The 25,834-nt window shown below is 45.7% G+C and overlaps 1 protein-coding gene across 1 annotated transcript in view; it reads right to left on the bottom strand.

Annotated features, from left to right (window-relative positions):
* Nucleotides 1-13,019, bottom strand: part of ada (adenosine deaminase) — a 93,527-nt gene extending 80,508 nt beyond the window's left edge. The window contains exon 1 of the mRNA XM_072514797.1: nt 12,668-13,019. Coding sequence (XP_072370898.1) covers nt 12,668-12,715 — 48 coding nt within the window. The 5' untranslated portion in view covers nt 12,716-13,019. The remainder of the gene's footprint in view (nt 1-12,667) is intronic.
* Nucleotides 13,020-25,834: the final 12,815 nt, after the last annotated feature.

The raw sequence follows: 25,834 nt of genomic DNA, 5'->3' as shown, positions 1-25,834 counted from the left end.
TGTCAGCTTTTTACTTTTGTTTTAGGCTGTTTGCTGCAGGGTGTGTTTTACTTTCGTTTTCTGTGTTGGAGTTGAAGCCAGACCAAGCAGGTGTACTGCTGTTCTCTCTTCCATCAAAAGACTATCTCTTGATCATTTGGTGAATTCAGAATTATAAATGTTCTCAGTAGTGAATGTAAACCTGATGTGCTTCTGTTAAAAGGTGTTTCTTCTGTCTTCTGGATGTTGTTTAGGATTACTTGTGTTGTATTATTTGGGGGTTGTATTTGAATTGATGGTTGCTAAGATGTTCACTGTATGTTTCAAAAAGGGTAACTTGAGTTCATAGAATAAATTTTTTGCTTAAAAAATTACTTTTCCATTTCTGCTGTACCATAACTGTAGAGTGGGCCGTGTGCTCCCCATACCACAATCTATTAAAATTTGTGGGTCAGGTGAACACCCTGATACACTTTGGGGTTCTCTAAACCCCGGCCCATAACAAATTGGGGGCTCGAGCGGGATACAAGTCTATCTATTAGATTGGCTTAGTGAACTTAAAGACAGTGAGGGGTGAGCACATTGTAGGTGCTTTTCAGGTGTGGGATTATAGTTTAAGTAGGGAGTGTGTTGTGGACAATGGCCCTTTCAGAGGCTCTGAAGTCTTTTGGGGGGGGGGGGGGGTGGAGACGGTCACACGCAGTACCTTACGGACAGAGAGTAAAAGCAGACTGTAGGTTTGGCAAAAACATTGCAGTTAACATTACCTGACAAAATGCGAAAAGATGAGGTAATTATGGCAGTGGCCAAGCATTTAAAGTTGCCTGAGATACAGTTTGACTCATTGGAAATGGCAAAAATTCAGTTGCAACTTAAACAAATGGAACATGAGAAAGAATTAAAGCAGCTTGAATACGAAACAGACAGAGGAAAAAGGAGAAGAAAGAAGAAAAGAAAGAACAACCCTAGCAGAACAAAAAGAGAAAGCGAAATACAGTTCAGGGAAAAAGATGGAGAGAGAGAGTTTGAACTTCAGAAAATGTCCATGAAACATGACAGTCAGTTGAAATTGGCAGACGTAAAGGGAAACGTACAGTTGGATGATAGTGATGAGGATAGAGAAAGATCGTCAAAGTCGAAGGCTTGGTGGGGATCTATTTAAATATGTTCAAGCATTGCCAAGGTTTGACGAGAAGAAGTAGAAGCCTTATTCATTTCATTTGAGAAGGTAGCTAAGCAAATGAAATGGCCACAGGACATGTGGGTATTACTGATTCAAACAAAGCTGGTAGGTAGGGCTAGTGAAGTAATTGCATCACTACCGGAGGAGGTATCTGGGACGTATGAGGAGGTGAAAAAAATCCATCTTAGGTGTATATGAACTAGTGCCTGAAGCCTATAGACAAAGGTTTAGACATTTAAGGAAAGAATTTGGTCAAACATGCATGGAGTTTGAAAGGGTCAAACAGAGTAATTTGACAGGTGGATAAGGGCTTTGAAAATAGACCAAACGTATGAAGCTCTCAGAGAAATTATACTTTTAAAGGAGTTTAAAAATTCAATTCCTGATGTAGTGAGAACTCACGTGGAAGAGCAGAGATTTAAAACTGCGAGAGTAGCAGCAGAAATGGCAGATGATTATGAATTAGTTCATAAATCAAAGCTTGGTTTCCGACACCAGTTTCACCCGGTGAGGAATAGAAACTGGGGACATGAGAAATCCTCAAGTGGTAAAAGTAAAGGTGATCTGATGGGAGATAATAAGGAGAGTGTACCTCAGATTAAAAAAGAAATCCAGGAGGGTGGAAGAGACATGAAAAGTTTCAAATGTTTTCACTGTAATAAACTAGGCCATGTAAAGTCACAGTGTCGGTAGTTGAAGAAAAGCACTGGGAACGTTGATGTGGTAAAACAGGATAAGACAGTGGGGTTTGTTAAAGTGGGAAAGGAAAGCCCAAGTGAAGCGAAGGAGGTGCAAAAGATTGTACAGCCTGATCAAGGTGATTGATAATAAGGTGCCAGATCCCTTTAAAGAATTTACTTGTGTGGGTAAAGTTTACTCATGTGTATCAGGAGGAGCAGGTAAAGAAGTCACAATTTTAAGAGATACAGGAGCTAGTCAATCTTTAAATGGTAAGAGATGAGGAATTATGTAGTTTGGGAAGAATGTTGCCAGAAAAGGTGGTAATATGTGGAATTCAGGGTGAGAGGAGTGGTGTTCAATTATATAAGGTAAGGTTGGAAAGTCCAGTGAAGAGTGGTGAAGTGGTAGTAGGAGTAATAGCGAAACTATCTTGTCCAGGAATACAGTTTATCTTGGGTAATGATATAGCTGGATCGCAGGTGGGAGTGATGCCTACTGTGGTTGATAAGCCAGTGGAGAATCAGACAACTGAAGTGTTGAAGGACAAATATCCTGGGATTTTTCCGGATTGCGTAGTAACAAGGTCGCAAAGTGACAGGTTAAGACAAGAGGAGAAATCAAAGAGTGAAGATGAAGTTGAAGTGCAATTATCAGAAACAAATTTTCATCAGATGGTTGAAAAAGTACAAGAACAGGTGGAGGATGAAGCGGATATTTTTAGTTCTGGAAAATTGGCGGAGTTACAAAAGAAAGATATAGAAATAAAACGGATCTATCAGAAAGCATATACGGAATAGGAATCGGAGTGTATACCAGAGTATACGTTATTACCGTAAAAGTGATATCTTGATGAGAAAATGGAGACCTTTACATATGCAGGCGGATGAAAAGTGGGCAGAAGTTCATCAAGTAGTATTGCCGGTAGGGTATAGAAAGGAGGTGCGAGTTGCACATGAAGTACCAGTGGGAGATCATTTGGGAATCAGAAAAACTCAAGCTAAAATCCAAAAACATTTATATTGGCCTGGACTACATAAAGATATTGTAAAATTTTGTCAATCAGGTCACACATGTCAAGTGACAGGGAAACCTCAAGCAGTGATAAAACCTGCGCCCTTAATACCGATTTCAGCATTTGAGGAACCTTTTACAAGGGTCTTAATTGATTGCGTAGGACCGCTCCCGAAAACGAAAAGTGGGAATCACTATCTTTTGACGATAATGGATGTGTCTACTAGGTTTCCAGAGGCCATTCCAGTATGTAATATTACAGCTAAAAAGATTGTGGAGGAGTTACTTAAATTCTTTACTAGATATGGACAACGCACAGAAATACAATCGGATCAAGGATCAAATTTTACCTCAAGGTTATTCAAAGAAGTTATGGATAGCCTAGGAATAAAACAACTTAAATCAACTGGGTACCATCCAGAATCGTAGGGAGCATTAGAAAGGTGGCATCAGACATTAAAGACAATGTTGAGGGCTTATTGTCAAGATTATCCAGAGGACTTGGATAAAGGAATTCCATTCGCACTGTTTGCAATTAGGGATGCACCTAATGAGTCAACCAAATTTAGTCCTTTTGAACTAATTTTTGGTCATGAGGTAAGAGGACCACTTAAATTGATTAAGGAAAAATTGGTGAGTGAGAAATCGGAAATTATATTATTGGATTCAGTGTCAAATTTTAGGGAACGATTAAATAGAGCAGGTGAATTGGCTAGAGAACATTTAAAAGTTGCACAAAATGTGATGAAACGGGTCGCGGACAAGAAATCCAAAGTTCATAGTTTGGCCATTGGAGATAAAGTTTTAGTATTGTCACCAGTGGTAGTGAACCTTTAAAAGCTAGGTTTTGTGGACCTTATCAGATTGAAAGGAAATTAAGGGAGGCGAATTATGTGGTAAAAGCACCAGATAGAAGGAAGACTCACCGAGTGTGTCATGTGAATATGCTTAAAAGGTACTTTGAAAAAGGAGGTTTCAATGATTCTAACTCAAAGTGACAGAGAGATTGAGAGTATGCTTAAAAATGGCATAATTTAAGTTAACTTGAGTTCATAGAATAAACATTGTTTTGCTTTAAAAAATACTTCTCCATTTCTGCTGTACCAAACCTGTAGAGTGGGCCGTGTGCTCCCCATACCACAATCTATTAAAAGTTGTGGGTCAGGTGAACTCCATGATACACTGGCCCATAACAATTTGCTGAGGGGTTTATTAATAAGAGGACTGGATCACTCCAAAACCAAAGGAACGGGGAAAGTGGCCATAAAAGTGTGTGTGTGAGGGGGGGGGGGGGGGAGATATCAAAAATCAAAAAACATTTTTCTGTCTCAACAGTGGTGAGGAGAGAAATCAGGGCCGTTTTAAATTAATCTCACTCCTGTCCGGAACAAGCCCTGGTCATCGTGTGATACCCAGTGGGAAGAACACCTCTCACACCCAAGACACCCTTACACCTATCGACCTCGATGCATCATCAGAAATCTAACAGGCATTAAGATGCCAATTTTCACTTGTATCATATATCATTAACAGTCGGCAATAGCCTCAAGATGAAGTTGGTTGCCATGCCATTCAGTTAACACCAAAAAAAAAAGAGACTGATGACATCTTGAAAGAGGCCCTGTGCTGGCTTTCCAAATCATCGGTAGCTTGGTCCATTTTAATACAAATCCGAGAATTGCATTGGCATTTTTAGATCAGAGATGGGCAGAGGGTGCACCACGTACAGTTGGACAATACGTTTGCAATTTACTTTGTAGAGAATGTGTTGTTCCGAGCCCCACAAAAATAATCTCGCCGGCTGTTACCTTGTGATCACCAGAAACAGCAACCATAAACGCTCTTCCCCAATCACACTCGAGAGTGTGTCAGGGATGGTTCAACATTGGAAGACCTCAACCTGGAGAGGTGCATTGTGACACCCATGTGTCCCCCACTCCCTCAGCTCACCAGGCCTATATAAATAAGATCAGCACCTCAAGAAGGGAAGTAGAGACAACCCCGGTAACTATAGACCAGTGAGCCTTATTTCTGTTGTGGGCAAAATCTTGGAAAGGTTTATAAGAGATAGGTTGTATAATCACCTGGAAAGGAATAATTTGATTATAAATAGTCAACACGGTTTTGTGAAGGGTAGGTCGTGCCTCACAAACCTTATTGAGTTCTTTGAGAAGGTGACCAAACAGGTGGATGAGGGTAAAGCAGTTGATGTGGTGTATATGGATTTCAGTAAAGCGTTTGATAAGGTTCCCCACGGTAGGCTAATGCAGAAAATATGGAGGCATGAGATTCAGGGTGATTTAGCAGTTTGGATCAGAAATTGGCTAGCTGGAAGAAGACAAAGGGTGGTGGTTGAAGGGAAATGTTCAGACTGGAGTCCAGTTACTAGTGGTGTACCACAAGGATCTGTTTTGGGGCCACTACTGTTTGTCATTTTTATAAATGACCTGGAGGAGGGCGTAGAAGGATGGGTGAGTAAATTTGCAGATGACACTAAAGTCGGTGGAGTTGTGGACAGTGCGGAAGGATGTTACAAGTTACAGAGGGACATAGATATGCTACAGCGCTGGGCTGAGAGGTGGCAAATGGAGTTTAATGCAGAAAAGTGTGAGGTGATTCATTTTGGAAGGAATAACAGGAAGATAGAGTACTGGGCTAATGGTAAGATTCTTGGCAGTGTGGACGAGCAGAGAGAACACAAGAACTAGGAACAGGAGTAGGCTATCTGGCCCCTCGAGCCTGCTCCGCCATTTAATGAGATCATGGCTGATCTTTGTGGACTCAGCTCCACTCTCCGGCCCGTACACCATATCCCCGAATCCCTTTTATTCTTTAGAAAGGTATCTATCTTTTTCTTAAAAATGTTTAAAGAAGGAGCCTCAACTGCTTCACTGGGCAAGGAATTCCAGAGATTCACAACCCTTTGGGTGAAGATGTTCCTCCTAAACTCGGTCCTAAATCTACTTCCTCTTATTTTGACGCTATGCCCCCTAGTTCTGCTTTCCCCGACCAGTGGAAACAACCTGCCCGCATCTATCCTATCTATTCCCTTCATAATTTTATATGTTTCACTAAGATCCCCCCCACATCCTTCTAAACTCCAATGAGTACAGTCCCAGTCTACTCAACCTCTCGTCATAATCTAATCCCCTCAACTCTGGGATCAACCTAGTGAATCTCCTCTGCACTCCCTCCAGTGCCAATATGTCCTTTCTCGGGTAAGGAGACCAAAACTGAACACAATACTCCAGATGTGGCCTCACCAACACCTTATACAATTGCAGCATAACCTCCCTAGTCTTATAGATCATAGAATTTACAGTGCAGAAGGAGGCCATTCGGCCCATCGAGTCTGCACCGGCTCTTGGAAAGAGAACCCTACCCAGCCCTACACCTCCACCCTATCCCCATAACCCACCCAACACTAAGGGCAATTTTGGACACTAAGGGCAATTTAGCATGGCCAATCCACCTAAACTGCACATCTTTGGACTGTGGGAGGAAACCGGAGCACCCGGAGGAAACCCACGCACACACGGGGAGAACGTGCAGACTCCGCACAGACAGTGACCCAAGCTGGGAATCGAACCTGGGACCCTGGAGCTGTGAAGCAATTGTGCTAACCACTATGCTACCGTGCTGCCCTTAATAACAATGAACTCCATCCCTCTAGCAATGAAAGACAAAACTCGATTAGCCTTCTTAATCACCTGTTGCACCTGCACACCAACTTTTTGCGACTCGTGCACCAGCACACCCAGGTCCCTCTGCACAGCAGCATGTTTTAACATCTTACCGTTTAAAAAATAATCCATTCTGCTGATTTTCCTCCCAAAATGGATAGCCTCACACTTGGCAACATTGAATTCCATCTGCCAGACCCTAGCCCATTCACCTAACCTATCCAAATCCTTCTGCAGACTTCCGGTATCCTCTGCACTTTTTGCTTTACCACTCATCTTAGTGTCGTCTGCAAACTTTGCCACATTGCACTTGGTCCCCAACTCCAAATCATCTTTGTAAATTGTGAACAACTGCGGGCCCAACACTGATCCTTGAGGGACCCCACTAGTTACAGGTTGCCAACTGGAGAAACACCCATTTATCCCCACTCTCTGCTTTCTGTTAGTTAACCAATCCTCTACCCATGCTACCACTTTACCCTCAATGCCATGCATCTTTAGTTTATGCAGCAACCTTTTGTGTGGCACCTTGTCAAAAGTTTTCTGGAAATCCAGATGTACCACATCCATTGGCTCCCCGTTATCTACTGCACTGGTAACGTCCTCAAAAAATTCTACCAAATTAGTCAGACACGACCTACCCTTTATGAACCCATGCTGCGTCTGGCCAATGGGACAATTTCCCTCCAGGTGCCCCGCTATTTCCTCCTTAATGATAGATTCCAGCATTTTCCCTACAACCGAAGTTAAGCTTACCGGCCTATAATTACCCGCTTTCTCCTTTTTTAAACAGTGGTGTCACGTTTGCTACTTTCCAATCCTCTGGGACCACCCAGAGTCTAGTGAATTTTGATAAATTATCACTAGCGCGTTTACAATTTCCCTAGCCATCTCTTTTAACACTCTGGGATGCATCCCATCAGGGCCAGGAGACTTGTCTACCTTTAGCCCCATTAGCTTGCCCAATACTGCCTCCTTAGTGATTACAATCATCTCAAGATCCTCACCTATCTTATCTTTATTTCCATCAGTCACTGGCATGTTATTTGTGTCTTCCACTGTGAAGACTGACCCAAAAAACCTGTTCAGCTCCTCAGCCATTTCCCCGTCTCCTATTATTAAATCTCCCTTCTCATCTTCCAAAGGACCAATATTTACCTTAGCCACTCTTTTTTATCTTATATATTTGTAGAAGTTTTTGCTATCTGCTTTTATGTTCTGAGCAAGTTTACTTTCATAGTCTACCTTATCGCTTTTTTAGTAGCTTTCTGTTGTCCCCTAAAGACTTCCCAGTCCTCTAGTCTCCCACTAATTTTTGCCACTTTGTATGTTTTTTCCTTCAATTTGATACTCTCCCTCAACTCCTTAGATATCCACGGTCGATTTTTCCCCTTTCTACCATCTTTCTTTTTTGTCGGTATGAACCTTTCCTGAACACTGTGAAAGATCGCTCGGAAGGTTCTCCACTGTTCCTCAACTGCTTCACCATGAAGTCTTTGCTCCCAGTCTACCTTAGCTAGTTCTTCTCTCATCCCATTGTAATCGCCTTTGTTTAAGCACAAAACACTAGTGTTTGATTTTACCTTGTCATCCTCCAACTGTATTTTAAATTCCATCATATTGTGGTCGCTCCTTCCAAGAGGATCCCAAACTATGAGATCATTAATCAATCCTGCCTCATTACACAGGACCAGATCTAGGACCGCTTGTTCCCTTGTAGGTTCCATTACATACTGTTTCAGGAAATTATCCCGGACACATTCTATAAACTCCTCCTCAAGGCTGACTGTACCAACCTGGTTAAACCAATCGACATGCAGATTAAAATCTCCCATTTTTACATGCATCCGTTATTTCTTTGCTTATTGCCTGCCCTACCATCCTGTTACTATTTGGTGGCCTATAGACTACTCCTATCAGTGCCCTTTTCACCTTACTATTCCTGATTTCCAGCCAAATTGATTCAACCTTGTCCTCCATAGCACCAATATCATCCCTTACTATTGCCCGGATGCCATCCTTAAACAACAAAGCTACACCACCGCCCTTACCGTCCATTCTATCCTTTCGTATAGTCTGATACCCTTGGATATTTAACTCCCAGTCGTGACCATCCATTAACCATGTTTCAGTAATGGCCACTAAATCATAGTCATTCACGATGATTTGCGCCATCAACTCATTCACCTTATTCCGTATACTACGAGCATTCAGGTAAAGTACACTTATGCTGTCTTTTATGTCTTTGTTATGAATCCTAACACCTTGATCAGTAACTTTTCGCAAATTATTTTTCCTCTTATCCTTTCTCCTAATTTTCCTGGTCTTTGAACCCATATCTCTACATAATAACCTGTCACGTAACCTGCTGCCTTGCTCGCCATTAACCATTATACTGTCCATAGCTTTACCCTTCCCTTCCCCCCCCAACTTGCTAGTTTAAAGTCCTTGTGACCAATCTATTTATCCTATTCGCTAGAACACTGGTCCCAGAATGGTTCAGGTGAAGACCGTCCCAACGGTACAGGTCCCTCTTGCCCCAGTACTGATGCCAATGCCTCATGAAATGGAATCCCTCTTTCCCGCACCACTCCTTTAGCCACGTGTTAACTTCCCTAATTTTCTCAACCCTATGCTAATTGGCACGTGGCTCGGGTAGTAATCCAGAGATTATAACCCTGGAGGACCTGTTCTTTAATTTAGTCCCGAGTGTTTGATAATCCCCAAACAGGTCCTCTTTCCTAGTCTTACCCATGTTGCTAGTCCCAACATGGACCACAACAACTGGATCCTCCCCCCTCGCTCTCCAAAATCCTTTCAAGCCAATCAGAGATGTCCCTCACCCTGGCACCGGGCAGGCAACATACCATGCGGGACTCATGATCTGGCTTACAAAGGATGCCATCAATCCCCCTAATTATAGAATCTCCTACAACTACCACTTGTCTTTTTGCTCCCCCCTCTTGAATGGCTTCCTGTACCACGGTGCAGTGGTCAGTCAACGCATCCTCCCTACAGCTCTCTTCCTCATCCACACAGGGAGCAAGTACCTCATACCTGTTGGACAAGGTCAAGGGCTGAGGCTCCTCAACTCCTAAACTCAGGATCCCCCTACCTGCCTCCCTTGCAGTCACACCACTCTGTCCCTGACCACTGACCAAACTAACAGTACTTATTCTACCGGGTGTGACTGCCTCCTGAAACAAAGCGTCCAGGTAATTTTCCCCCTCCCTGATGTGCCGCAGTGTGCGCAGCTCCGTCTCCAGCTCATCAATTCTGAGCCGAAGTTCCTCGAGCAGCCAACACTTGCTGCAGATGTGGTCACTGACGGTCTCAATGGGATCCACCAGTTCCATCATCATACAGCAACAGCACATCACCTGTCCAGCCATATTCAACTAGTTAATTAATTTAATTTTTTTTTATAGAACCTCAAGGATAAACCCGAACACCAACAAAAACACAGCCCTCTCTCGCCACTCACCCGAACTCAGTCACTCACCTAAACTCAGATGCACTCTGTTCCAATCAGCACTCTGTGTGTAAAGGCACTCCTGCCACACCTTTTGTACCCTGCCTGATTTCCAATGAGCCAATAGGCCCGCTCCAGGAACTGAAGTCTCTTTTAAATATGCACTCACCTCTCCCAGCAACCCTGCAGCCTGTGGCCTGCTCCAGGAACTGAAGTCTCTTTTAAATATGCACTCACCTCTCCCAGCAACCCTGCAGCCTGTGGCCTGCTCCAGGAACTGAAGTCTCTTTTAAATATGCACTCACCTCTCCCAGCAACCCTGCAGCCTGATCTCAGTGTCCATGTACATAGATCCTTGAAAGTTGCCACCCAGTTTGAGAGGGTTGTTAAGAGGGCGTACGGTGTGTTAGCTTTTATTGGTAGAGGGATTGAGTTTCGGAGCCATGAGGTCATGTTGCAGCTGTACAAAACTCTGGTGGGGCCACATTTGGAGTATTGCGTGTAATTCTGGTCACCGCATTATAGGAAGGATGTGGAAGCATTGGAAAGGGTGCAGAGGAGATTTTCCAGAATGTTGCCTGGTATGGAGGGAAGATCTTATGAGGGAAGGCTGAGGGACTTGAGGCAGTTTTTGTTTTAGAGAGAAGGTTAAGAGGTGAATTAATTGAGGCATACAAAATGATCAGAGGATTGGATAGGGTGAACAGTGAGAGCCTTTTTCCTCGGATTGTGATGTCTAGCACGAGGGGACATAGTTTTAAATGGAGGGGAGATAGAAATAGGACAGATGTCAGAGGTAGGTTCTTTACTCAGAGAGTAGTAAGGGCATGGAATGCCCTGTCTGCAACAGTAGTGGACTCGCCAACACTAAGGGCATTCAAATGGTCATTGGATAGACATATGGACGATAAGGGAATAGTGTAGATGGACTTTAGAGTGGTTTCACAGGTCGGCGCAACATCGAGTGCCAAAGGGCCTGTACTGCGCTGTCATGTTCTATGTTTAACTATTAAGGTGCTGGTATAGCACAGTGGGCTTGTAATGCAGAACAAGGCAGCAGCACGGGTTAGATTCCTGTACCGGCCTCCCCGAACAGACGCCGAATGTGGCGACTAGGAGCTTTTCACAGTAACTTCATTGAAGCCTACTTGTGACAATAAGTGATTATTATTAACATTATGCACTCCCGATCAAAATTATGGATAAAGCTTCTCCCTCAAACTTTGGCTCGTAACTTCATTTCAGTGTTAATGTAAGCCTACGTGTGACAATAAAGATAATTATTATAGATCTTACTACCAATTTGATGGTTATAAAGTGAATCAGAGGGTGAATTCCAGATGCCTGCACCTTCCCCCTGAGGTAGCATAATTGACCCTCAAGGATTGTTCCAAAACCTGCAGGAATAAGAATATACTGTGTGTGTGTGTGTATGGGGGGGGGGGGGGGGGGGTTGCAGTATAAAAACCATTGGGACATTTCTAAATAAAAAATGCCGTTTCATAATTACTCTTTCTTTATAATATTATTGGAGAAAGTGTAATTGTTTTTTTTCGAATACCCTGGCAGTTGGGAGGTCTTGCTACTCCTCCCTCCTCCCCCCTCAACGTTGGCAAGTGCTTTGAACACTTGAAATGCAGGTTGCAAACTTCAGGGAAGGAGCATGGCTCCTGTCCCAATTGGAGCAGCTCTCAATCACCAATAGTGCTGGACGCTTACCTGCAACAAGTGAAGTTAGCACTGCTCGCCTCTCTGGCTCACGTGTTCGGCTGCTGAAAGCAACAGCTGGCTGTAAAACCCCGATCTAAATCCGGCTTAGGTAAATTTCACATTATCATTCTGAAGAGTTGAAAAATTGTGGCAAAATAAAGGCGTGGAACAGGATATGGCAGGATTAAATAAAATCAATGACTGAATTCTGTGATTTTTTTTTTTTTTGCAATGTTGGTTGCCTAATACCGGATAACTCCAGAGTCAACCATCTCTGGAAAATAAGAGGCATTTGTTTAAGGATCATTTTTTAAAGTGAATCTGGAATGAATAGAACAATTAAATTGTAACTTGGAAGGGGAGCTCTCAGCATCAACGCCCAAGTGTTATTCTCTCTACTGGACAGGCAGGAAGAGATTTATGGTAAGATTTAAAACAGGCTGGTTTCCAATTCAAGACCAGCATTTGCGATCTAAATGCATTATTCTCAATTCGCCACCACTAATGATCTTGACGGTGGCGAACGGTGCTGGTAGAATAGCACCCATTGTGAAAGTTTCTGAAATCATACTGGAACACAATTCCCCCTGTTGCAGTTACTTACATCGAGGTCTTAAATCTTCTATTAACATATCCTGCTGAAAATTGGACAGGGACGACAAGCTTACAACAACAGTCAAATTGCTCCTTTGCCGCTCAACTCAATACTAAACCCCCGGCTGAAAGGTGAGTGAGACAGTAATCCCACAGTCTCCCTAATAATCACAAACGTTACCAAACACATTCACACAACCCACCCAAATATTCATTTCAGACAAAACAGTCTCGGTAACCATGGTCTTACTTTATGTTAAAGTACCGCACTTTGCAGCAACAAGGGGAGGGGAATAGGAGATTACAGCATTAACCATGAACACGCAGACGTCACTGCCTGCTAACGATTCTTACCCTGGCTTTGTTGAATATCTGTTTATTATTTGTTGAGTTGTGTGCCATGTTGGATCACTTTTTTGTTCCACTCCCCCCGCGTCCCAGTGAGTTTGATGGCTTCGCAGAGACGCTCCCTAGTTAGCTGCTCCCCTTTTCTTTCTGGACGCCCAACAGCCCAGCTTCCTGTCGCCTCTGTCCATTTTACAGACTCCGGTCCCGCCTTGGCTCCGCCCGCCAGCCCAGCAGGGGCATCTATCGGTCACTGACTCTGATCCTCGGCCACTCTGCCCAGGGGAACGGGGGAGTAACCCTGTGTGGCTGGTGAACAAAGGGCGGCCACCCGGCCGGACACCAGCTCACTCAGAGACAAAAGCCGAGCTCACTATTGGAATGAAAGGATTCCTCTCAGACGTATCCCTGGCTCCCACTGTTGCGTCAGTAAAGAGTCCGACCCGTGTGCAGCCAATTAGTCTCAGAATCATGGAATACCTACGGTGCAATTTTGCTGTGAATGCTGAAAATGCAGTGATTTTTAGAAGACTTATTAGAAATATTGTGTGATTTCTATGTATGTATTGTCTGATGTTCTTGTTTTTAATACCGCGCCTATATGCTCTGCACTGTGTGGCAATAAAGATAAGTACATTAAAAAAATCACCCTTTCTGTTTCTCTCATTGTCAGGTGGCACGGTGGCTAGCACTACTGCCTCACAGCGTCAGGGACCCGGGTTTGATTCCGAAATTGGGTGACTGTCCGAATGGAGTTTGTACGTTTCTGTGTGGGTTTCCCCGGGTGCTCCTGTTTCCCCCCCACAGTCCAAAGATGTGCGGGTTAAGTGGATTGGCTACTCTTTTGAGGTCCAACAACAAAATAGAAGAAAGGAAACAAACTTCGGACACAGCAAAAAATGGCCGCTCCTGTTAGGGGCACTGCCCGAACATAACAAAGATCCACAGAAACGTATAAACATCAAATAAAAGTGTAGTTAAAGGGGTCAATAAAGCACCCCAACCCCTGCGGTGCCCACCGGGCATGGAAGATCTCGATGGTGCCCGTAGACACCATGTGCTAACTTTCTAGGGAAACCCAGCCGCGAATGTAGCCGCGGAAGAGGGACAGACAGTTTGGCCAGACGACCCCCTCGGTCACCGTAGACTGGACCGATAAATGGTGTGCTTCGCCAGGCCCAGGAGCAGGTTCACGAGGAGGTCCTCTACCTTCCCTGCCCCTCTCCACACCGGGTGCCCATAGATCAGGAGTGTGGGGCTGAAGTGCAAACAAAACTCCAGCAAAAGATTGGTCACAAAACTAAAAAGGGAGTGCAGCCTAAAACATGGAACATAGACATGGTCCACGGACGCCACAAGGCCGCAAAAATGGCAGGCTTCTTGGGAGTCTGTGAATCTGTGCGATCCGTGATTGTACAGCACTGCTGCATGCAACAACCTCCACCCCAGGTCCCCAAGATTGAGGGGGTGGACTCCTCCATAGAGGGATCTCCAATGGGGACCTCCGCCACCAGACGGCAACAAGGCACGCAATAGCATGTCCGGACAACAGGCGAGGTGAAGGATATGCAGCAGCAGCCCGTACAGGGAACCCCTCTGTGCAGCGCGAAAAGGCACGGAGGGCATTTCTGCGAGGCGGCTAGAATTGTGGGGCACCAGCCCCCGAGAGAGGTATTGGGGCCTGGAGCCAATGTGGACTTCAGTCCAGGCAGGGTTTCTCCCAGGCGGGATACCACCGCAAACCTGCGCGTCCTACAAACCGCGAGTGCCATCGGGTCTGAGCACAACCCTTTTGAGGTCTCAGATGGCATTGATCGCGAGCCGGACGTCCACTTCCGCACATTGTGCTAGCTTGTGGGGTGTCATCCTGCCCAGTCCTCCGCCACACATGCCCCTGATCCTGGTCACCCCGGGAGCCACAGCTCGCTCCTCCGCCAACCACTCAAAATGGTATTGGTGAAGGTACAGATTCCTGAGCAGCGGCTCCCTGATGACAGACACTACTCCTGATGGGGGGAGCTGCGATGCGAGGCGCCCATGTTCCAGACTTTGAGCAGGAATTGGTAAAAGACAGGCAGTGCCTGCGCCGGGTAATGAAGAGACTGCAGATCTATGAACAGGAGCTACTTGTCATATTTCAAGCCGTGCACCTGGCGGAAGAAATGCGTCATAAAAGCAGGACACGATTGCCATCAGCTTGCGAGTTTTCCCTAAACTCCTTTTGTGGATCTCGCTCAGGTTCTCCCACCAAGTATGTCCTATACTCCCTGATTCCTCATTGTCACAGAATTCATTCCAAAGGGGCCATCTTTTCCCTTTGAGATATTTCCTGATCTCTTCCTCCCAAATGGGACATTGTCCCACTCTACTTCTGCTGGTCGCTGCAACCGCAAATTCCTCTGGGTTCATTAGGCGCTGCATTGCCTGCATTGCCAGCTTTCCTATCCGAATGCTGCTCTTCAAATTTGGGACAGGGGTATTAATCCGAATGCTGCTCTTCAAATTTGGGACAGGGGTATTAAGGCGGTGCTGTAAATACGGGTACGGCTTTCGCTACTTTCCGAAATACAAACTTCCGACAGTTTTGTCGCAACAAAAAATCTATCAGTTTTACCTTATCGCCCTGTTAGTTACGCATGCATACACACACTTCCGAATTTATGAGTATTGATCAAACTGCTTGAACACTTGTGGTTTTCTGTTTCCAATTGGATCTCTAATTCAAATTCTGGGTTCTCCCGGAGTGATTTTCCACTTCTAGATCGGGTCCCGTCAGGATGTCGCCAAATAATGTTGCTAATTTTGCCTTAGTTCAATTGCTCTGTTTTATTACCTTTGCTCTCGAGTCGCCAGGTATCTTTATGATACCGTCACGTGGTTCAAGTCCGAGTAATGATCAATAATCCAATACATCGATTAGTAAGGTTTAAATCAAAACACATTTATTATACACAGTAATCGCTACTCATGCAAAAATTCTACATCTAAGCTACTTCTACAACTAACAGGCCTATACTTAACTTGGAACTGGCCCACCAGGTCAGGGAAACAAATGGCCTTTCGTTCTGAGCCTGCGGGATTCGAAGTTGGTACAGATTGGTAGCTAGGAGCACCTATCTCGTAGCGAGCGTTGAATTAAACTTACGAGTTCGATCTTCACTGCTCCGGTCACGGTCAATGTTGGTTCGTTGTTGCTGGGTGATCCGGGCAGGACAAAGAGGTGGAGAGGAAGAGAAGAGAGCAATTTGAACTTGGGGCTCAATTCTTATAGTCCCCAGGGGCTTCCCGCCTTTCTGCGTGGACCCTGTACCTGGTCCCAAGTGATTGGACTTTGTCCCAATCGCTTGGTTCGATTTTCTCCAATGCTGGAGCGATTCCCTGATCGATGGGCGGTCTTGAGGTGCTCGTTCACCTCCTTGTGTGTAGGCTCCTGCTGGCGCCGAAGAGTCTGGTTTGGCTTTGTGTGTCTAAATGTTGCTTATTGTTCCCGGGGATTTCTCATTAGTATGCAGATGGCTGTTGTTTTGTTATGCTGATGGTTGCTGGTATCGATATTGTCTGGCCTTTCCAGGGGTAAATACACAGCCAACCTGCAGCTGCTCATTTGTGTCTTGTTGGCTGGCTTTCCCAGCAGCCTTTGCCGTTCGCCATTTTGAATCGGGAGTTGGCCATTTTAAGTGACTACAATCTCAGGGCGGGTTGGACCAAAGTCACAATGCTCGGCTAAACTGCGATGGGAAATTAAAAGCTCCATAACTGATTCCCTATGGATTCACCTGGCATATTAAAGTGGTATCTCTGCATGTTTACCGACTACTTGGAGTCATAATGATTCACAAGTTCCACGAATTCGCTAACGGTTCTCGAGTCCCGGGCCGTCGGGTAGGTCAGGCTCTCGATTACATTGAATGTCGGGGCTCTGTAGGTGGTCAGGAGTATTACCATTTGCCGGTCATCTCCAACAATACCACTTGCCTGGAAGAAATACTGTATCCTTTCGGTATACTGTTCCCAGTCTTCAACGCTTGCATCAAAGGTTCCTAGCCTTCCGAAAAAACATCATTAAAAAAATTTCACCAACTTCATTCTTGTGCTGGGTAATTCCGTTGCAGTCAGGACATCTAGGATCGCAGCTGTTGTTTTCCTCGCGCCAGTATAAAAACTCTGGTGGCCTGCGAAGTTAACTCCAAATGAAGTTTAATTTGAAAACAAAAGCGTCTTTCAGCCCCAAGATCCCAAACGAGTTACCGTTCTAGCCGCTCCCAGTCTGGACTGGCTATTTTGAGGTGATTTATATGATCCCCAGCTGATGGGCCCTGCCCACTAGCGGGGGAGCTCATATTCCACGAGTGCCACAGGGTGATCAATTGGGGTGTCCCCATGGGTCCCGTGAGGGTTCTCTACAGGAGATTGATTTGTTTGGCCCATTTCATAACTGCCTTCTCAAACATTGGAGAGAATTTTGGTTCTCTTTTGGTGGCAGCTTATAACCCCTTGGATGATGGAAGGGCTAATTAATTTAGGGGCAAATCATGTTTGACATTGACATCCTTTAATGTGAAAGGGCCTAAACATTTGAAAGATTGGGTGCGATTGGTGCAGTCACTGTTCTGAGTCATGAGTTTCATTCCGAGTATCTCTCACTCCTCCGCTGGTTCATTGATATTGCTGCTACACACTGCTGAGACCCAAGGCTGCTATGTTCCTCTGCTGGACCTCCAGAATCCACATCTGCCAGTTCAAAATCGATTCTCTGTGCTCTGCTGACCTTCTGATTCGACTGGAAAACCTCAGCCAGCACTTTGGCCGACCTCAGCTCTTGAATACCTGTCAACATTCCTCTTCTCCTTGAAAACATAACTTTATGAAGCTATTCGTCACCCACTGTTGTATTTCATGTGACTGCAATGAGGTACATAGGTTTGAAGTAAATAAATGGTAAAGCTGCTTTCTTACATTCAATCTTGGTGTAACAATAACATTATAGCTACATCCATTGTTTTCCTATTTTTCCCTGATATCCTGCCGTGGAACATCTTCAACATCGTAAGTGGTTTACAAATGTAACCTGCTACTGGTTTTATTGTTGGAAATATTTTCATGAAAGAAATTTAATTTTATTTAAAATTATTCAGGACTTGAACCTGCTGACATACATTGATGGTGATGTTGTATGCAGAATTGTACTGTGCAAACCACTGGAAGACATGGGTTAACATTAACAAAGCTCAAGTGAGACGAGATAAGAAGATTTCTCCCCCTATGAGTAGTGATAGGGCCATATGAAGAACAGACTACAGGCGTTTGTCGTCAATGTTATGTCGGTTAACTCGTCTGGACAATAATTGGATGAATATTGGAGTTGTAATATAGGAATGAGATAAAGCTGAAATGACCAAAATCTTACTGTGCTGCTGGACTCTGAGAAGAAAGGGCAGATGTTGCATGTAAAAAGCATTCAGAAGAAGTTTGAGCAATTAATGCATGGTCTGGAGTTTTGCTTAACACCCAGCAATTAATTGTCTTCTTGCAATTGATTTTGACTTGGGACAATTTCAGCATTCCAATAAGTCGGGTGTATGCATTTCCTAAGTTCTTTGAAAAGGCATTTTCCGTCCCAAAATTCCAGGTCTATGAATAATGTTTAACTTTCTGTCCTACTTTCTTTGTGAATTAGGAAACATTCATTATGATTTGTTTTCCCCTTTCCCTCAAGAGATTAAATAGAAATTCAGGCCAAATCGATTTGATTGTACATTCTTTGTGACTGGCCACATGGCTTCTTCCGACCCTACTTTATAGTATTTTTCTACTCTGAAGCAATTTATTCTTATACCACCGAACAGATCAATTGCAGAATGTGAGAAGAGCCAAGAATAGGCTCAGTTTACAGTCATAAATGGGTGTGACTTTCCAGCCATTCCCACTGGCAAGATCTTCCAGTCCCGCCAATGGCATCCCCCACTATGGTTTCCCCGGCAGAGGGTGCAAACATCAGGAAACTCCATTGACGGTGGCAGGACTGGAAGATTCTGCCACCAACCAATGGTAGGCCACCTCTGCCACTGCAGAACACCCCGCGGAGTGCATAAAATCCCACCCACAATCTCTGATTCTCAAGTTAAAATTTGCATCTGGGTGTAGAGTGTGTTTTGATTTGCAAATGGTCGCACTCATTTTATTTTTGCAGAAAATCCAACTTTTTTTTTACACATTCCCGAACTCACATCATTTACCTTTTGGAATTTGTGTTGGATGGGACTTCCTCATGTGGAAAACACTCACCTTCCTCTGCTGAAGTCGGGTTTCACATTTGAAATAGGAGACAGTAATCAGATTTCCACCCATATCATTTTTGTCTGGTGGTGTGAGGTTTTGGAACCCCATTAAAGGCACGCTAGGTTTGAGAGGTCAGGCAGAGGAACAGAAAGCCTGCTGATGAGTCAGAATCATTCTGTGAGTAAGTTTAAAATGTTTAAATGCCTTAAAATGAGGTGCAGTCATTTAATATAGATGTATTTTAATACAGCATAGGGATCTGTCCTGCAAACAATGACCAGCATCGTGTAGTTGTTCACATGCATTACAGTACTTTTCCAAAGAAAACCATAATGTATTCAAAAAGGTTTTTAAAAATGTCCTCTGTTATCATGTTTTTGTGATTTTAATTAATTGGATTAAAATCTGCCTTTTTTTTCAATAAATTTAGAGTACCCAATTATTTTTTCCAATTAAGGGGCAATTTAACGTGGCCGATCCGCCTATCCTGCACATCTTTGGGTTGTGGGGGTGATACCCACGCAGACACGGGGAGAACGTGCAAACTCCACACGGACAGTGACCCAGAGCCAGGATTCGAACCCAGGTCCTCAGCGCAGTAGGCAACAATGCTAACCATTGTGCCACCGTGCTGCCATAAATCTGCTTGTTTTAAGAAAAACATTACTCCTGAAGATGGAAGGAATGGTCTGCACCTTCTCCCCTTGCAGTGATCGCCAGGCACTCTGTTTTGAAATGGAAATGGCTATCTGTTCTTCCAGTAAAGTTGGAATCTTTTGTTATGACATCTGTTCCATTATGAATGCTTGGCTGGGTTTCATAGCTTCAGTTCAGCAGGTGGAGTTTTGGTCCAAGAACTATTGAAACATTTACCAGCCTATAATAACAGAATATATCTTGAATCATAGAAGCATAGAATTTACAGTGCAGAAGGTGGCCATTCAGCCCATCGAGTCTGCACGAGCCCTTGGAAAGAGCACTCCACTTAAGCCCATGCCTCCACCTATCCTGTTACCCAGTAACCCCACCTAACTTTTTTGACAGCTTTTTAAAAAAAGTAAAGAGTTTCCTTCTCACCCACCAAAAGGGGCAATTTAGCATAGCCAATCCACCTAACCTGCACATCTTTGAACTGTGGGAGGAAACCGGCGCACCCAGAGGAAACCCACGCAGACACGGATAGAATGTGCAAATTCCACACAGTCACCCGAGGCGAAATTGAACCTGGGCCCCTGGAGCTGTGGGGCAGCAGTGCTAACCACTGTACCACCGTGCCATGTGGTAGGGATTTTTTTTCCCCCTTGGGTTTTTTGGTCCGTATTAATGATGATCACTTTGAATTCAACGTTTTATTTGATTATTTGAGGTTTTTCCAATGATATGAAAATGATTCCTATTGCTATCACATGGCTCCTGGCATACTGAGTGAGTGACTATGAAAGATGTATGGGAGATAGAAAATGTAAAACGAGAGTTGTAAGCCACAAAATCAGATTTACTTACAGAGGTGCAAAAGAATCAGGTGAATTTGGTACATATGAGCAAATTCCAAATGGAAACTGAGAAAGCTTATCTAGAAAAGGAGCGAGCTGTTAGTGAATGACACTCAGCCCACAAAGAAATTAAAAGGGTGAATAAGAAATGTGCTCATTTACAAACAGCCATAAAAGCATCAAATGAGTAAGACCTTTCAACATCAAACTGCTAACTACAGATGGCAGCATGAGAGAGAAAGGTTGAAGCCACAACTCCAGATTTAGGGGGATCTGATGTGCACCTCGGAGCTGTAGAATCAAAGAATACAGTGCAAGGTGAGGTAGATTGGGGTGAACTGGGGGAAGCCGCGCAAAACTACAGCGATCAGGAGGACATCAAGAGGCCTGACCCTCCTCCTTGGTCTGAACATCCTAGCCCCTCCGCTCCGCAACCAATTTCTATGAACCCCATCACAACAACACAGACCAGGGACATGGGGCGGGATTCTCCACTCCCACGCCGAAGTGGCCGCACCGCCGTGAACGCCGTCGAGTTTCACGACGGCGCAAAACGGCTCCGGTCCCGACCGATTCAGGCCCTGACAATGGGCCAGGATCGGGGCCGCGTCATCTACACGCGCCAGGCCTTGTCGCCCGCGTAAAAGTGGCGCCGCATAGATGACGCGGCCGGCGCCACATAACAGGCGTCATCTGCGCATGCGTGGTTGCCGTCCTCTCTAAGTCCGCCCCGCAAGAAGATGGCGGATGGATCTTGCGGGGCCGCGGAAGGAAGGAGGTCCTCCTTCAGAGAGGACGGCCCGACGATCGGTGGGCACCGATTGCAGCCCACCCCACAGGCCGCCCCCCCCCCCAGCATTCACGCACCGCTCACGATGGCAGCGACCAGGTGTGGACGGCGCCGGGGGGGAACCCGCTGTTTCGGCCTGGCCGCTCGGCCCATCCGGGCCTGAGAATAGCGGGGGTGCCGGAGAATCGCCATTTTGGGTGTCTCCGGCGATTCTCCGGCCTGCGGCCCGCGAAACTCGACCGGCCGTTCCCGCCGCTTGGGAGAATCGTGGGAAGGCGTCGGACAGGCGTCCCGGGAAATTTTAGCGGCCCAGGCGATTCTCCCAACCGGCGTGGGAGTGGAGAATCGCGCCCATTGAGTCTGACACTCCACATACAGTGGCCCAGTTAACAGAAATAGCAAAAGTGATCCCGGTATATGAACCATCTGCAAATCCTTAAAAGTTCTTTAATTACGTCCATCTACAGCGGGTCTGGTTTGTGCCCAAAATGATCCAGACCATTATACTGAGAAAACAGAGCTTAGACACACCAGGCCAATAAATGGGCCATGGACGAATTTGCAAATAGACTATGTGGGCCCCTTGCCACGTTGTAAGTGGGGCGGGGGGTTAGAAATACATTTTGGTCACCATTGAAACCTTCAGCAAATAGATTGAAGCATTCCCTACCAGGACACAGCAAAGGTAACAGCCAATGTTCACTGCCCAGGTGATGCAGAATGCAATGACTCAGCTTGGAATGAAACAGAAATTCCACATAACCTACTCCCACAGTATAGCGGTATAGTGGACAGAATGAAACTGACTTTGAAAGACATAGAACATAGAACATAGAAAATACAGCACAGAACAGGCCCTTCGGCCCACGATGTTGTGCCGAACCTTTGTCCTAGATTAATCATAGATTATCATTGAATTTACAGTGCAGAAGGAGGCCATTCGGCCCTTTGAGTCTGCACCGGCTCTTGGAAAGAGCACCCTACCCAAACTCAACACCTCCACCCAACACCAAGGGCAATTTGGACATTAAGGGCAATTTATCATTGGCCAATTCACCTAACCTGCACATCTTTGGACTGTGGGAGGAAACCGGAGCACCCGGAGGAAACCCACGCAGACACGGGGAGGACGTGCAGACTCCGCACAGACAGTGACCCAAGCCGGAATCGAACCTGGGACCCTGGAGCTGTGAAGCAATTGTGCTATCCACAATGCTACCGTGCTGCCCTTGAGAACAAATAAATCTACACTATATCATTTTACCGTAATCCATGTACCTATCCAATAGCTGCTTGAAGGTCCCTAATGTTTCCGACTCAACTACTTCCACAGGCAGTGCATTCCATGCCCCCACTACTCTCTGGGTAAAGAACCTACCTCTGATATCCCTCCTATATCTTCCACCTTTCACCTTAAATTTATGTCCCCTTGTAATGGTTTGTTCCACCCGGGGAAAAAGTCTCTGACTGTCTACTCTATCTATTCCCCTGATCATCTTATAAACCTCTATCAAGTCGCCCCTCATCCTTCTCCGTTCTAATGAGAAAAGGCCTAGCACCCTCAACCTTTCCTCGTAAGACCTACTCTCCATTCCAGGCAACATCCTGGTAAATCTTCTTTGCACCTTTTCCAAAGCTTCCACATCCTTCCTAAAATGAGGCGACCAAAACTGTACACAATACTCCAAATGTGGCCTTACCAAAGTTTTGTACAGCTGCATCATCACCTCACGGCTCTTAAATTCAATCCCTCTGTTAATGAACGCGAGCACACCATAGGCCTTCTTCACAGCTCTATCCACTTGAGTGGCAACTTTCAAAGATGTATGAACATAGACCCCAAGATCTCTCTGCTCCTCCACATTGCCAAGAACTCTACCGTTAACCCTGTATTCCGCATTCATATTTGTCCTTCCAAAATGGACAACCTCACACTTTTCAGGGTTAAACTCCATCTGCCACTTCTCAGCCCAGCTCTGCATCCTATCTATGTCTCTTTGCAGCTGACAACAGCCCTCCTTACTATCCACAACTCCACCAATCTTCGTATCGTCTGCAAATTTACTGACCCACCCTTCAACTCCCTCATCCAAGTCATTAATGAAAATCACAAACAGCAGAGGACCCAGAACTGATCCCTGCGGTATGCCACTGGTAACTGGGATCCAGGCTGAATATTTGCCATCCACCACCACTCTCTGACTTCTATCGGTTAGCCAGTTTGTTATCCAACTGGCCAAATTTCCCACTCTCCCATGCCTCCTTACTTTCTGCATAAGCCTACCATGGGGAACTTTATCAAATGCCTTACTAAAATCCATGTACACTACATCCACTGCTTTACCTTCATCCATATGCTTTGTCACCTCCTCAAAGAATTCAATAAGATTTGTAAGGCAAGACCTACCCCTCACAAATCCGTGCTGACTATCCCTAATCAAGCAGTGTCTTTCCAGATGCTCAGAAATCCTATCCTTCAGTACCCTTTCCATTACTTTGCCTACCACCGAAGTAAGACTAACTGGCCTGTAATTCCCAGGGTTATCCCTAGTCCCTTTTTTGAACAGGGGCACGACATTCGCCACTCTCTAATCCCCTGGTACCACCCCTGTTGACAGTGAGGACGAAAAGATCATTGCCAACGGCTCTGCAATTTCATCTCTTGCTTCCCATAGAATCCTTGGATATATCCCGTCAGGCCCGGGGGACTTGTCTATCCTCAAGTTTTTCAAAATGCCCAACACATCTTCCTTCCTAACAAGTATTTCCTCGAGCTTACCAATCTGTTTCACACTGTCCTCTCCAACAATATCGCCCCTCTCATTTGTAAATACAGAAGAAAAGTACTCGTTCAAGACCTCTCCTATCTCTTCAGACTCAATACACAATCTCCCGCTACTGTCCTTGATCGGACCTACCCTCGCTCTAGTCATTCTCATATTTCTCACATATGTGTAAAAGGCCTTGGGGTTTTCCTTGATCCTACCCGCCAAAGATTGTTCATGCCCTCTCTTCGCTCTCCTAATCCCTTTCTTCAGTTCCCTCCTGGCTATCTTGTATCCCTCCAATGCCCTGTCTGAACCTTGTTTCCTCAGTCTTACATAAGTCGCCTTTTTCCTCTTAACAAGACATTCAACCTCTCTTGTCAACCATGGTTCCCTCACCCGACCATCTCTTCCCTGCCTGACAGGGACATACATATCAAGGACATGGGGCGAAATTCTCCGGTATCGGCGCGATGTCCGCCGACTGGCGCCCAAAACGGCGCAAATCAGTCGAGCATCGCGCCGCCCCAAAGGTGCGGAATGCTCCGCATCTTTGGGGGCCGAGCCCCAACCTTAAGGGGCTAGGCCGGCGGCGGATGAATTTCCGCCCCGCCAGCTGGCGGAAAAGGCCTTTGATGCCCAGCCAGCAGGCGCAAAATGACATCTCCGGGCGGCGCATGCGCGGGAACGTTAGTGGCCGCTGACGGCATTCCCGCGCATGCGCAGTGGAGGAAGTTTCTTCCGCCTCCGCCAACGTGGAGACCGTGGCGAAGGCAGAAGGGAAAGAGTGCCCCCACGGCACAGACCCGCCCGCGGATCGGTGGGCCCCGATCGCGGGCCAGGCCACCGTGGGGGCACCCCCCGGGGCCAGATCGCCCCACGCCCCCTCCCAGGACCCCGGAGCCCGCCCGCGCCACCTTGTCCTGCTGGTGGGACAGGCATTTTAGCGTGGGGGGTCCTGCCATCCGGCGCGGCGCGATTCCCGCCCCCGCCGAATATCCGGTGCCGGAGAATTCGTCAACCGGCGGGGGCGGGATTCACGCCAGCCCCCGGCGATTCTCCGACCCGGCGGGTGTCGGAGAATCTCGCCTCTCATTTTGAAAATTGTCCTACAAAGTAACTCTACTTGGAATGCAGTCTTGCCCTTTGACCTAAAGATAGTACAAACTACCGTATCCCGCTCAGCAGGTTTTACTCCCCATGTCCTGATGACAGGACGCCCCACGAGAGGAGTGGAAACCTTGACGAGATTGGACGTGTCACAGCCAGAATTGATGCTGTCAGCCATGGAAAGGCTGTACAACAATTGATGGATAATATCAAAGCTGCCCATATGGCCGATGCAGTTAGGGTGGGACGGAAAAAGCAGTTAGGGTATGACAGAAAAAGAGGGTAGCCAAGGAAATTTTTGAGACCCACAAAATGCACTGTGAACCCAGCCCCTTTGTGAAAAGACAAAAATCCCATGTGAAGTCACACTTGGGTTGGCCAAGCTGTATGGTAGCTCCGCCCTGCAAGGCGGGGTATAAGAGCCCGTGCCGCCCCAGCAGCCTTCTTTCTGTACCTGAGCTGCTGGGGGAAACATCTAGCTTATTAAAGCCTTCAGTTAGACTACAACCTCGCTTTAGTGGTCATTGATCGTGCATCAATTGGTCAGTTTCAATCGTTATTGTGCGAAAATAGAAAATAAACCTTTGTACTTACAACACTGGTGGTCTTTATACTCGACTTCGGAAAGATTAAATAATCCAACCGGTTGCAAATGTTGTGTTTAACATAAACAAGCGTCACAGAAACTTTCTTTAATTATTAATGCAATATCCTATTAACCTTTTGAAGGCCAGAAAAA

The sequence above is a fragment of the Scyliorhinus torazame genome, chromosome 8 (assembly GCF_047496885.1).
Source record: "Scyliorhinus torazame isolate Kashiwa2021f chromosome 8, sScyTor2.1, whole genome shotgun sequence".
Lineage (NCBI taxonomy): Eukaryota > Metazoa > Chordata > Chondrichthyes > Carcharhiniformes > Scyliorhinidae > Scyliorhinus > Scyliorhinus torazame.
The sequence above is the reverse complement of the archived record's forward strand: the minus strand, read 5'-3'. Positions and strand labels throughout refer to the sequence as shown.